The sequence below is a fragment of the Macadamia integrifolia genome, chromosome 4 (assembly GCF_013358625.1).
Source record: "Macadamia integrifolia cultivar HAES 741 chromosome 4, SCU_Mint_v3, whole genome shotgun sequence".
Lineage (NCBI taxonomy): Eukaryota > Viridiplantae > Streptophyta > Magnoliopsida > Proteales > Proteaceae > Macadamia > Macadamia integrifolia.
This window is the reverse complement of record NC_056560.1, coordinates 5,333,994-5,347,345: the sequence shown is the minus strand read 5'-3', so window position 1 is coordinate 5,347,345 and position 13,352 is coordinate 5,333,994. Positions and strand designations below refer to the sequence as shown.

Below are 13,352 nucleotides of genomic sequence, written 5' to 3'. Positions count from 1 at the left end.
ACCCTCCTCTCCACCTCTCTTTACCCCTCAGATTCTCACACTCACTGCTCCTGTCATTAAATCAATTTTAATGTAAGGTACAGTATTCTTAGTACTCCAAAGTCTAATGGTGACAGTTGTCACAGTTCTCGACCCAAACATCCATTCCATGTGAAGTTATGAACCTACCCGCTTTTCTCTTGCCTTCCATTTTTGGGTTTGGTCAATCTCATCCTGGTTTGGACTTTGGATCAGATCAGGTTCGAGGATGGGCAGTTAATAGGTTAAGAGAAGCCACTAATTCAGATATCCAGTTTACCTGCTTCTGGTTCTCCATTCAACCACGCTAATATATCACTTGATCAAATTTAGGGAGTAGAGAAGGAAGGAAGGTGGACTGAACCCTCTTTTTAAGTGGTTCAATCAAGTTGAAGCTTCACTGCAGTTCAACACATTGACCAGCATTTAAGAATATGGTAGTTGAGTTCCCTACGAGAAAACAGAGCAATGTGGATTAGTGAAAAATTATTACTTGCATCACACCTAAATAACAAATCTAAAAGCGTAGTTTTATTTATATAATCTACACAGAAACAACCTCCATTTTCACCAGATGCTCCTGTCAATCAGTATATTTGATCATAGAAGCTCAATTAGAGGTAGCTAGATTTGGATACATCAGACCAAAATCCAACTTCCATCAGAGCAAGACAACACCATTAAATGAACAGTAACCTATGACCAGTTCTGAATTATCAATTATCAGATTGAACCCAACAAAGAACTATAATGTTTAACATCTGCATTTCTGCTGTTAGAAAGGAATACTCCACAACCAGGAGCAGACGACTCACAGCTTTATTCTAAAGTTTGTTATAAAAATAGCACCTTTTACTTTCCAACTTACCAATCTACTGATGGGTTTGTAGAACATTTGCCTTATACACACTATTATACTTCTTGGTTTATTGAAAGATGGAACCTTCAATTGCTAAGATCCTTGATCCAATGTCACTAATTGTGCAAATGCTTAATGCCTCTAAATTATCATGTAATGTCACTAGTTGTGCAAGTGCTCAAAATAGTCACTCTCTTGGGTCATGGACAGCAAACCAACCAATACATAGTGAGCAGAAACAGGTATAGAAAACCAATTCAAGGAGAATGGAAGCCAATGTAATCGCATGACTCAGCTTAGTAAACTAACATTTAGGGGTCTGGTTCTTCCCCAATTTGCCTTTTTCATACAACAGACCATGTGTTATATTCCAAATTCAAAACAATGAGAAAAAAAGTTCAACTACATTTCTTACATAATACCTCCATAGAAAACAACACATTTGTTACCCCAGATTCAAGGATGGGCTGATTCTGAGACAAACCAGTCATGTCAAGAAAAAGTGCAGCTATCTCTTCATAGACTAAATTTACAATTCTCAGCATTTGCAGCAAGAATCACCCAGAATAATTTTATGCTTCTATCAGCTTTAAGCTTGAACATATGTGAATTCGGTAGACTTTGCAAAACTGGAACTTCTCTTCCAGCAAAGGGTATAGAGGAATTCACCCCCTCCCCACACCCCGATTGCTGCCAGGCTGTGTGGCCCCTGCACCAGCTTGAGGGCATCAACAGGGTTGGGATTTTCACATTTCGCGGGGGAGGGGGGGCAGAGACGTCATTACCCCCCCCCCTTACCAATGCAGCCTGGCAGGGATCTTTCTCCCTAATAATAATAATAAGCAGGAAAATACAAATTACAAATAGACATAAAAGTAGTACTAGAGGTGTTCACAGTGGGACTTTGATTTTAGGAGGGTGTTGATGGAGGCTGAAATGCAATAGGAAATGAATCTTGTTGATTGCTTACAGGATTTTTGTTATGCAAGAGGTAACGAAAATTATAAAATATGACTATTGATAGTACTTGTCAATAATTATTCCAAATGATAGGATATTAATTGTTGTACTAATTAGTAATTATTATCACCATTATTGCTGCTGCCACTACTGCAACTATTAAGTCTGCTGCTACTTTTCCTACAACTGCTGGTGCTTCTGATACAACAATATTTTCCACTGCTGTAACTATTGTAATAGGATCCATGTAGTTGACCCACTTAGTTTTGACAAGGCTGAGTTGAGTGGTTGTAACTATTACAATACGATTTTCAATTTAATGTCTTATATATAGTACCTTATTTTCTGGGTTTTTTTCTGTGAATATTTTCTAGTTTTTTATGCTATATTTTTACTTTTTTTTGTCATTTAAATGTTGTGCATACCAATGCAAGGGTCTGATCCTATTTGTAATATGACTGACCTAACCAAGGATCATATAACCATCTGTTCATGATATGTCAGACTTGAGCTTTCTTCGGGCTCATATATAGGTGAACTAAAGTTGCACCAAGCCAGCACACCATTCCGACAAAAATATAAATAAAGGCTTAAAGGAACTTCGAGTGCATGTGCCCCCCCCCCCAACACACACACACACACACACACACACACTCACACACAAACAAAACAGAAAGAGAAAAAGAAAAAAAATCCTAGAGTGAAAGAAAATAGCACAATCAACTCTGAAAGTGTACAAAGATAAATGCAGAAGGATTTCCAGGCAAAATTTTGAACCAATCTGGCTATTTTCGAGATCAATGAAATTGGCAAATACCTGTTTAGGACACATCAGATTGTGACCGTCCATTGTTCTTTAACCTGTTTGAATAATAACAGCAGATATCAGTTAGTCTGTCAGTTAGTTAGTTGTGGTCAATACTTGCATATGATGCTATTCATATTGATTAGGCTCCATCTAGGCAAATAGAAATTATTGGACAAGTCAAACTTTCCAATAAAGGCCAACAAATTGTTCCCCAGGATACTCATTTCAATAGCTTATCCTTTACATATTGGGATTCCATAATCCTCCTTAATTGAGAAAAGAATTTTAATTGGAAAATTCAATCCTCTCAATCTCATAATCTAGCAATAAGCCCTACCAATCAAAACCCTGGCTGATCCTGAAACTTCCATGTTGCCAATGATGATACTAGCCAAGATCTCTGAGCCATTCAAAATTCAGAAAATTCCCCGCAAAATTACAACTTTCCTGCTGCTTGTGACCCATGGTAAGATATAACCGCAGATTAACAGAGAAAATAGTTCCAATTCCTCCTTTCTATTTTGGGGATTTTGTAAGAACACATGTTTCCTTCTCCATCAGTTTCCAATGTCTCATAAGAACTATCATTTGTATGATGCGCAATTTATATCAATCTCCAGAATACTTCCGCAGTCCTCAATTACAGAACTTAGGAGGCAACAGTGTCACCTCATCAGTGTTTTAGTACAACACGTCTGCATCCTATTTTGGCATGAAGTCTAAAAGGTTTTGAGGATGTAAAGAAGAATGAGGCATTATCTTTTCAGGAGAAAATCATGTTGGTAGTTGCCAAAAAGGGGGGAATATGAGGAGAGGATGGTGTATAATTATTTGTAAAGGGTTTAGATCCAAACTCTGTTTTTATAAAACTAGTAATAGCATACCCTGATAGAATGATGAAGGCAGCACAATTAGTGCTGGAAAACCATCTACTACAGAGTAACAGAGGAACCTTATGTGGCAATTCAGATATAGAGTACATCATCTAGGCCTAAGACAAGTCATTAATAGATTGCACAAGTGTCATCCCAATTCCCTAATGTCAGATGATAAATTCTTTTTGATAGATCATTATGCTACTGTAAATGAGATTCACAGAATATGATATCGCCTCATATAAAATCTACTTGCTCCACCATGTAACTTCGGAAAATGAAAAAATAAAGGGGGGGGGGGGGTGGAGAAAGACATTAAAGAGGAAAAGAGTGGAAATGTTGGATCTCCATTTTTTTAAATTTAGAGATTCGACTTTCATTCATTTTCGGGACCTCTGTCACTGAGGTTTTACACAGTTCTATGGAAGTAAAAGAGAGGATGAGATTATTTGATGCCTAAACTAAGAGATTTTTTCTCACCAGACTCTGTCTACAAGCTACGGTCGGCTTTTTCTCTTTCTTAAACATCAGATTGATACTTACTGTACATTATTATTCAGATCTTCCTCTGATCAGATCAGGTATTCATAATACACTAAGAAAAGGACGTCTGGAATATCTTTTGGCAGCTTATTGATATAGAGGTAGAACCGCAACAGCTCCTCCTTGGCCACTGTCTCTCTGTCTACCACATCACTCTTACTGGTGAGAACCCATAGATCTCCTGACTTAACTCTCTTTATGCTACCTCGACAAAATGGGCAGGACTCTGACCTTGTATTCCTGTAATTTGGAAACATAGCAAAAACAATGTCAATAGCACGACCCTTTCATTTCTTGAATAGTGAGCTTTCTAAAAGAAACCATTTGATATATAAATCAAAGAAACATGGATTTAGAGTTACCAGTCATGGTAGCAATTAATGCACATGGCATGGCAACAAGTAGGCATGAGCATCTTGGTGCATGGTTCCATGCAAATGCCACATTCATCTTCTCTCTCCAAATCCATATCAGAGAACTTCCTCTTCTCTTCCACTCTCTTTCTACCAAACACCTCCATGCTGCAACTCCTCTCATAAGAATCACCATTGAGCTGTTGTAGAGAGGGCAATATGACAGCTGCAACAATAATTTGGTTTTGTTAGGCAAGGTAAAAGAGAAATAAACCAAGACCACTACCATTAGAATATTAGCAAAAAAGAGAAGTACAAAGTTTACAGACCATAAAATTGCCTAATTGTCGCTTTCCTCCCATGTGAAGAAATGTTAGGCCTCCCATCTGCATAAACCTGTATAGACCATAAAAGAAATCTTTACCAAAAAAAAAAGCATGAATATTCCAATTATGTCCACTTCAGTTTCAGCATTACATAAAATAGACGGTAAAATTTGCAGAAAACACCCCTCCCAAAGAAAAGAGAAGGTAAATAAACTTCTTCTTCTCCCCAAAGACATTCAGGTCTGATTGAACTCTGCTAACATGCTTCCTGATTTCTTCAAATTTGCACAGATAAGTAAGCTAACCTTATACACCACTATGTGAAAGAGGTCAATATATCTCTGTAGTAGGCAGGTACAAGAGGAATCCATCCACTGAAGCAGAAACAGAAACAAAGGAGTCAAGTTGCTGTAAACTAATTTCATTTGAAGACACGCACCACCCTTGGCTCTTGGAATTGATGCCGCCCTGCATTCATAAACGAAAACTTTAACTTTGTTGAAAGTTCAAACACCCCCTCATACCATTGAAATCTAATTGTACGAGCAATGGCTGAAAACAATCTGCCCGGAGAAAATAGCAGGCTTTTCTTCTTCATTTACACTTTTTCTTCTTTTTCTGCTGAAAACCCAGATGGGTATTTCCGTTTCTAGTAGTGAATGGCATATTGCGGGAAAATATGTAAATTCCTCAAAGTGATATGAAAAATAGTGTCAAATCCCAAACAGTAATAGCAGCAAGAAATTAGGAGAACAATAAATATCAATTGAAGCTTCAAATATGAAATTATGCTCCACTAACAGATAATCATAATTAGATAAAAAGTTGAAAAAACCCTCAGACAGAAAAGGAAAGAAAAAAAAAGAAAAGGAACAGAAAACAGGAGAGTAGCATTACAGTAAAGAAAAAAAAAATTGAATTCTCCCAGTACAAGCAACCTAAGAAACAGAAACGAAAAGGAAATAGATAATAGCAGCAAATAAACCGCTTGGAGGAAACAAAACATGGCGAAAAGGAAGGAATGAAACTCACAAAGTATTGGCATGTTGTATATCAGCCTCCAGGGCTTTAACGGATTCCTTATAAGAGGACCTGGCAAGTTGATTATACAAATCCTCCATCTTTTCCCTAACAGGGTTTTCTTCTTCCGGAAAGAACATAGGAAGAAGATGAAGGAAGAGCTTGTACAGCTCGGTTTAGAGCTCAGGGTATGTACTAAAAACGCCGAGATAGGTCTCTTTCGATTATGCTGCTGTGGTTATCCAAAGAAGCAATCTAGATGAAGAAGCTATAAGAGCTACTGGACTCGGCTTTTGAGAACCTAATCTCTTCCAAAATAACACAGATATGAGAACAAAAAGAGGGAGAAAAATGGGTTTGTCTTTCTTATATTTGCAACCTCTGCTTTTTCTGCTGCATCTCTCCTTTCCCTCTGTTGCCTTCTCTAATTTTTTCCCTTTTCTTTATTTGCGGGCTCCAAAGACCACTGGATGTTGCTTCCTTTCCTTCGTCTGACTTTTTTAGTCAGCCCTGAAACTATATCATCTCTCTCTTGTTCGTGTAGAATCTAGACTTTCTCTCTCTTCATTATCTTATGGAGAGAGGTCTGGGTTTGTTTATTGGTAAAAGGAGAGCAGCCATCGTTTAATAAGCTTTTTACCAGAAATCCCAAATTTCTTTTGGCGATTGTTTTTTCTTTGGTTTTTAATTAAACGTATATTTTGCATTTTAAATTTAAATAATTGAACGGTCTTTTGTACCGAGTAGGTAGCTAACCTACTTCTTCTAATCTCTGGCACAACTTGTTTTACTTTTTCATTGATGGAACAAGGTTTCTCATGCTGCTTGCTCGCGTGGGAGAATCTCCCACGCCACAATGATTTAAAATTTGGAATCGGATTAGGTGAATCGGTTGGACTCGATCTGATTCTGTTGATTCCATTGGAATTGGCTGGACCTAATTTGAATACTGATTCCTTGTTTTAAAATCCTACCCACATCACACCAACCATTGTGCAGAAAATAGTTTCATTAATATGGATTTATAAAGTTAGAGAGGAGAGTAAGTGTCAATGCACCACCTACTTGTGTAGGGATTTCTTTTTCCTCAATTAAGATGGAATGTGAAAGGTGGACCTTGGTGCAAAGGTAAGATTACTTCATTGTGACAAAGTGATTGTGAATTCAAGATCAAAAATATTATTACCCTTCCTAGACCTTGTAGTAGCGGAAGCCTTATGCATAAGAAAGAAAAAAATCCCTTTGAATTGATAACGGAGGATATGTTAACAACCCCCTTCTCCCTCGCACACAAAAAATGACCACTCTACCCTAACCTTGAGTTTGTAGGATAAGGGATTGTGAGATGGAGTAACAACCATTGGTATATATAGCTTGGTTTCCATCAAGGCAATGAGAAGAGAGAGAGAGAGAAAGAGAGAGGAATCGATTACAGTCAAAGATGAGGCAGAGGAGTAACTTTAATTAGATTGGTTGGAAGGAATTTAAAGATCGAAGACAGAATATTTAAAGTTGCAGAAAAAGTCTACGTGCTACTACTCAAGAATCTTTTTTTTTTTTTTCTTTTCTTTTTAATATTGGAAACGTACAACTCAAGAGTGAGAAGATATGGTCTGAGCTGGTAGATGAGAGAGGAAGAGAAAGAGAATCTTAATTCCATGGTTGGAGCGAGAGAGAGAGAGAGAGAGAGAGAGTCGCCAGCCTGAGAAGATCGCCTCTGAGGAGTTATATCCTCAGATCATGGTCATCGAAATGTGAGGTCTTTATGTCTATTACGTTTAAGGAACTCACTCACATTAGGGGGGAAATGGGGGATACATGTGATTAGAATTGATCCTTAGATGCAAAACCTGATGGTCTTGAATTTTTGCTGGGTAGAAAGTATCTAGAGGGGGTGATCTCAGATGTTAAAAACCCAGAATTGGAATCAGTATATTTCAGGCATTTAGGGTTTTAATTTGTGCACAAACCTATGGTTTTGAGCCATACGATGGTTGATTTGGTAATTCGAACCATTAGATAGATTGGTTATAGTCTAGATTGGTTCTCTCTCCATTTTGTGTGGCCTCATCTTAACCATATTTCTCTCAATTTTATAATGTATTTTCCCTCATGGAGATTATTAATGTGAACCATCAGTCATCATTATGTGAGAGTGTGGATTATTTTGCATTTCTAGATCGTATGTTCATTTTCCTATCATAAACATGAACGGACACAAATCCTTGTTAGTATCAAATCAATGAGATTCGAAACTTGATAAGATTTAGGATAAAGTTTATCTTTACTACAAGAGAAGGAAAATCTACGATCTAACCTCTATTATTGCTCTCTTTATTGGTGGAAGGGAAAAAACTCTCTTCCCCTCCTTTATGATGTTTATCCTATTCTCATTACCGTCACCCTGGATGAAAGAAAATGCCCCAAAGATTTATTGGTCCAAACATTTGTTTTTATTGGAAAACAAAAAGGCATTTCTTCCATTCCTTAAAATAATAATAATAATAATAATAATCATAGTTTGGGAAATTCAACAAATCACTCTCCAAATGGTCTAAGTCTCAATAGCTCATAATGCACTTTTCTTAATTTTTAAACGACAAAATTATTGATGACTCAACTCACTTCCTGTTTGAGAAAGACCACCTCACCCTGACCATTTAATGGATTCTACCCACACACTCATCATGCTTGTCGACTCCTCCTCCACCACCATCCCATCCTAACCCAATGAAAAAGAAGATATATATAGAATATAATTAGATTCTATGATTAATTTAGGTTACAATATAGTTAATGATTTTTGGATGGTTTAGATCAAAACAGCTTATTTTTATTCCTTACAAGGTCATATTAGTTTTTATTTCCTGACAATAAAAGTCATACCATCTCTCACATCGATGATGAATAGTGCATGCCCATTTATAAAACAGTTGCATGCTTAAGGGTGGCTTTAAAAAAAAAAAATTAAAATTAAAACTTCAATCAATAAGAGATTATTTATATTCCATGTTGTAATCTTTTGAAATATAAAATCTTACTCATCATAATGGATAATTTAATTATGTCATTTGGATAATAGTATTATATATATATGGAATAAAAAAATAAAACGAAAATACAATGTCAGTGCAAATTTTTGCACTTGTCGTCTCATATCCCATACATGGACCCCACACTCTATGAATACCTCTTATTGGGCAATTCATCACTTTCACCCCTTTTGATGCGAAATTGTATTCTAGCGTCATATGAAACTTTCTCCCATAAAAAAAGAATATATATATAGTGAAAATTTTATTTAATCATCCAAAGCACATCATGTTTTAATATGACAATTTACCCATATCAAAGTTGCATATTATTTTACTAGTGTTACACATGTATGCATGCTTCACCTCTCATTTCAATATCATCGATGTCCAATAATGATTTTATATACATTTAGAAGTTTCCTATATTGGAAACTAATTTATTATTTACAAAACATCAAAACTATGAGAATTAAAGTTTAGTTAGCATCTACCGCCCGCCCACCCCCACCAAAAAAACGTTCAGGCAGCTTCTACATTGACTGTTAATGGAGTATATAATCAATGATCATTGTCATCATAGGGCTAATGAAAATATTCATTTGGTCTTAAAAGGGGTTTCAAAAGAAAATGAAAATTTGCCTACTCATACATTAACAGTCGAAAAGAATTGTATCGAAGACACTTGAGTAGAACTATAAAAAGTTTTCTCGCGGAAGTGCCTGTGGTTGTAAGAAAAAAGACTCCTTTGTTTGTGTGTCCCATTTCTTGACTTCTAAAACAATATATGTCACACCCCGTTCACACAGAATCGGACTGGTGATCGGATTAACTCCGGTTAACCAAAACCTGCCAGGATCATCTGATACAGTACCCAACCACAGCATACACACATCTAAAATAAACATTCAAAAGTTCAGCGGAAGACTTAATTTACCTGTAAATACCCCCAATATACTTGATACCCAAATTGTAGTATATAGATAAATACATGTGGGCCCACAGGCATGATATTTACACAAAAAGAATAACAATTCACGTATCAAGTACACAAAAAGGGGTCATCAAAAGAATCAAAAAGTAAAACTTTGTACGGCATCAATACTGCGGTCCCGCAGCACAGCCCTCACACGTGCAATCCGTACCGTGCTTATACTCCTTAGGGACCCACCAATCCTCATCGGGAAACTCAACTGTGGGGCTCGACCCTTGATCTTCAAGCGGGTGACCTGCAAAATCATCTAAAAGAGGTGTACACGTGGGATGAGCTCACTAGCTCAATAAATGAAAAGAATGACCACACAACAATCCACACAATAAAATCATTCATATGCACTATATGCTATGCAATTCATTTTAAATCTCATCCACCTAAACAACATTACTAAGTCTTTGGTTCGGTGCTACTACAACCACAGTGCGCGTATGCCCCCGGGTACGAGCTGCGAACTCCATCCCGCGATACACCCATAGGGTTGTTGGAGAAGGCCCACCGTGAGTACTCAGAAAAGTAAAGCATGCCAACCACCAGCTCTCAACATGAAAGTAAATGACATAAAGTAGAGGTGTTGACTCCAGCAATTTAAAAGTAGTATGATTGGCCATCTTGAATATACCACTGAGGTTGCCGACTGTCCTAATGACCAGCCGGGCTTATGTCTAACAGCCACAGTGATCCGACAACCGCTACCACTGCTTCTCCCCAAGTGATAACCCAACACCTCAAATCCTGTTGGGAAGGATCGTAGCACGGGAAGATGATAATCCTAAATCGCATGCTCCTATATGACATAATACGATTGCATAGTGCTATCGCGTCCCATTCCACGGGCCACCAATGCACTTATTTCTAAGCCGACTATGGCATATAGTCTAATAATGCATCATGCACAGTGATCCCATCATTCATCACATAAGCACATCAATCATTTAGTATTGAGAATGTAAAACACAACACACATGTCATAATCATATGAGGATGACTAAGCTACACATAATTTGCATGATGACATGGCTAGTCTATATACAATTGAATGATGCCAAACAAGCCTTAAAATAAAGTCAAACGTCCTCTCCCCACTTACTTGTGTACAAAGACTCACGCCCGGTACGGGTGAGATCCGGCGCGAGAAATGTAAATTTTAGTGAACCTATCATAAGTGAATGGGGTTAGTATTTCACCACTTTGGGGTCAAAACTAACAATATTTGATGATTAAATCATGTTTAAAATCATAAAAGAAGGTTGTCCGTCCGTTTTGGATCCATTCGGACACCAAAATCACGTTGGGGGCCTCTCGGGTGGGTCGGATAGGCCACCTGTCACAGCCCACCTGTCTTCTCAGGTGAGTGGGCTGACTCGTCGGTCTTCTTAGGCGGGCTGGTCGGCCCGTCGATCCTGACCCACCGGTGAGAACCGAGGGCTTGCCCTCTCAGGCAGGTGCCCTCAGGCGGGCTGTTCGGCCCACCGGTCCCGGCCAACCTGAGGGGGCGAAAATTTACCTTCTTCCTTGAAACTTTTCTCAACCTTTGGGAAATCAAATGAGGCTTTTCCAATCACATTTTCCACACATCCAAGGTCTTATAAGATGATTCTAATATAGATCTAAGTTAGATTTAATGATTGAAAAGCCATCTTACCTTATTTGCTCAATAACTCTTTCAAAACCCCAAAATCACTTCTTAGCTCAAGAAATCACCAATGCTTCTCAAATCTTGTAAACACTTCTTCAAATCCTTCAAACTCAACACATAGACCATCTATTAAACCTTAAATTCATCATCTCAGGTGGGATTTACAAGATCTCAAGGAACTCTACCCAAATCAAGGGTTTTACTTGGGTTTGGTGAAAGTTTAAGAAGCATAGCCTTTGCTCACCTCCAATCGTAGATCTCGTGTTGGGGATCACTCTTCCTTCCTCTTTCTTCTTCTTCGTTCTCTTTTCTCCCTTCTTCTCTCTCCTCTTTACTCTTCTCACCAACTCTTTAGTGTAATAATGAGAAAATGAAAAACATAATAAATGTTATTTATACTTTTAAAATATCTAGTAACTACATGGGTGGGTCACTCAGGTGTGCGGATGCGCCCGCCTGTGACCACCCACCTGAGGGCCGAAAATTAGCCAACAGGTGGGATTTTGATGGAATTCGACTCTCGACATGTATCTCACTCTCGGCACAAGGTATATTATACGTATGCACTTTATGATACGACTACATACTAGCATTACCCGTACATGACCTTATGATACGTGCATATGCATGGCTTGGGTACACCCATCTCCTCTGGCACTGACTCAGACTTGTCTAGCCAACCTGTGTTCAAAGTCACCCTTGCCATCATGGTCCATAAGGAACCCGCCTTAACCCTCTCTGGTTTAGGTCATGCATGGTTAAACTGGGTCAACCGTGTAATTATACCAGGTTTAAAAAGTAGGGTATCACAATATATGTTTTTTCTTGTAATAGAATTGTTGCATCAAGACTCTCTCCATCAGTTGGGTTCTTCAAAGGGTCATTCAATAATTGGGGGGATTGACCATGTGTTGGGGTGTGTGTCCAAATCCTCCCAGCCTTGGAGAGGATCTGGATCTTGCTTTTTATATTCCTTTACCTTTTATTAAGTTACAAGCTAGAAACTGTCATCAATTAGAATGCTCTCCTCCAGCTCCTCCTCCCCCCCCCCCCCTTTTTTTTGTGGGGGGGGGTGGGAGAGGGTAGAATTAGGGGGTGTCAATTTGGATATGAAGACCGAAACCTACACTGGTCCATCCTTTGCCTGGACAGGGTTTGGACCAAGAATTCTAGAATTGAGGGCGTGTTAGGGCTGAAAAACCTTGGCCCTGAGTTAGGGTCGAGGCCTTGGGAGTTGAGATGAGCTCGGCCTGACCTGACCCAACCCGACCCTATCTCATTCTTCTTCGATCAAAAGAGTTAGTCAAGAGTAATTAAAACCTTTCAGATTAGGGCTTCGTCACTTTGGGAGAACCACTTATGCTACTCTAGGTTAATCGAACTAAGATAAAGGAAAATGGAGAGGATCCGACTCTTAGAGAAAAGGAAAAACAGAGGGAAGGAAGAAATCAATGATGGCAACAATGGCTTTGGTACCAAAAAAAATAAGGTATATCAAAGGGTGAAAATGAAGAAAAGGTTTATATAGAAGGGGATCGAGGTGTAGGCATGGTCGCAACAACCATGGGGGTTGGGAATGGTGCTATGACAATGGTGTGTATTGGCATGGTTAGGGTCAGTAAATGTCAGCCCGGCTCAATCGTGAGGGTCAGGGTAAAGTTAAATTTTTCTGGCCCAGAGTTAGGGCTGGGCCGGGCTTAGCTCCAATTAAGGGGACTTAGGATTGGATTGGAGTTTTAAAAAACTTGACCGAATTTGACCTTGTTTCACTTTTAGTTAAAATGGAACTACACACTGTCAGGATATAATGGAATTTTTATACTATCACTTTATTGACCATTGGATAAGGCATAAATAGCTTCTACCAAAAACAAAGGATAAGGCATAAATAGCCATCCCAGCAGTGGGCCGTCTCTCTCCACGGC

At 38.5% G+C, this 13,352-nt stretch overlaps 1 protein-coding gene across 1 annotated transcript; it reads right to left on the bottom strand.

Moving 5' to 3' along the window:
• Positions 1-3,835: 3,835 nt before the first annotated feature.
• Positions 3,836-6,365, bottom strand: LOC122075937 (E3 ubiquitin-protein ligase AIRP2-like). The gene is made up of 5 exons (XM_042641162.1): positions 5,775-6,365; positions 5,048-5,210; positions 4,746-4,812; positions 4,426-4,642; positions 3,836-4,303 (listed from the first exon to the last, which is right to left on the bottom strand). The coding sequence occupies exons 1-5, from the start codon at positions 5,900-5,902 to the stop codon at positions 4,093-4,095; spliced, it is 786 nt and encodes a 261-aa protein (XP_042497096.1). The 5' UTR covers positions 5,903-6,365; the 3' UTR covers positions 3,836-4,092.
• Between the last annotated feature and the right edge of the window lie 6,987 nt (positions 6,366-13,352).

Excerpts from the sequence above, each read along its gene's own strand:
- LOC122075937 (XM_042641162.1), bottom strand. The coding sequence starts at position 5,902 with ATGTTCTTTCCGGAAGAAGAAAACCCTGTTAGGGAAAAGATGGAGGAT. Across the intron at positions 4,643-4,745 it reads GACAATTAGGCAATTTTATG|CTGTCATATTGCCCTCTCTA; the intron begins GTCTGTAAACTT and ends TTATTGTTGCAG. Across the intron at positions 4,304-4,425 it reads ATTAATTGCTACCATGACTG|GAATACAAGGTCAGAGTCCT; the intron begins GTAACTCTAAAT and ends TCCAAATTACAG.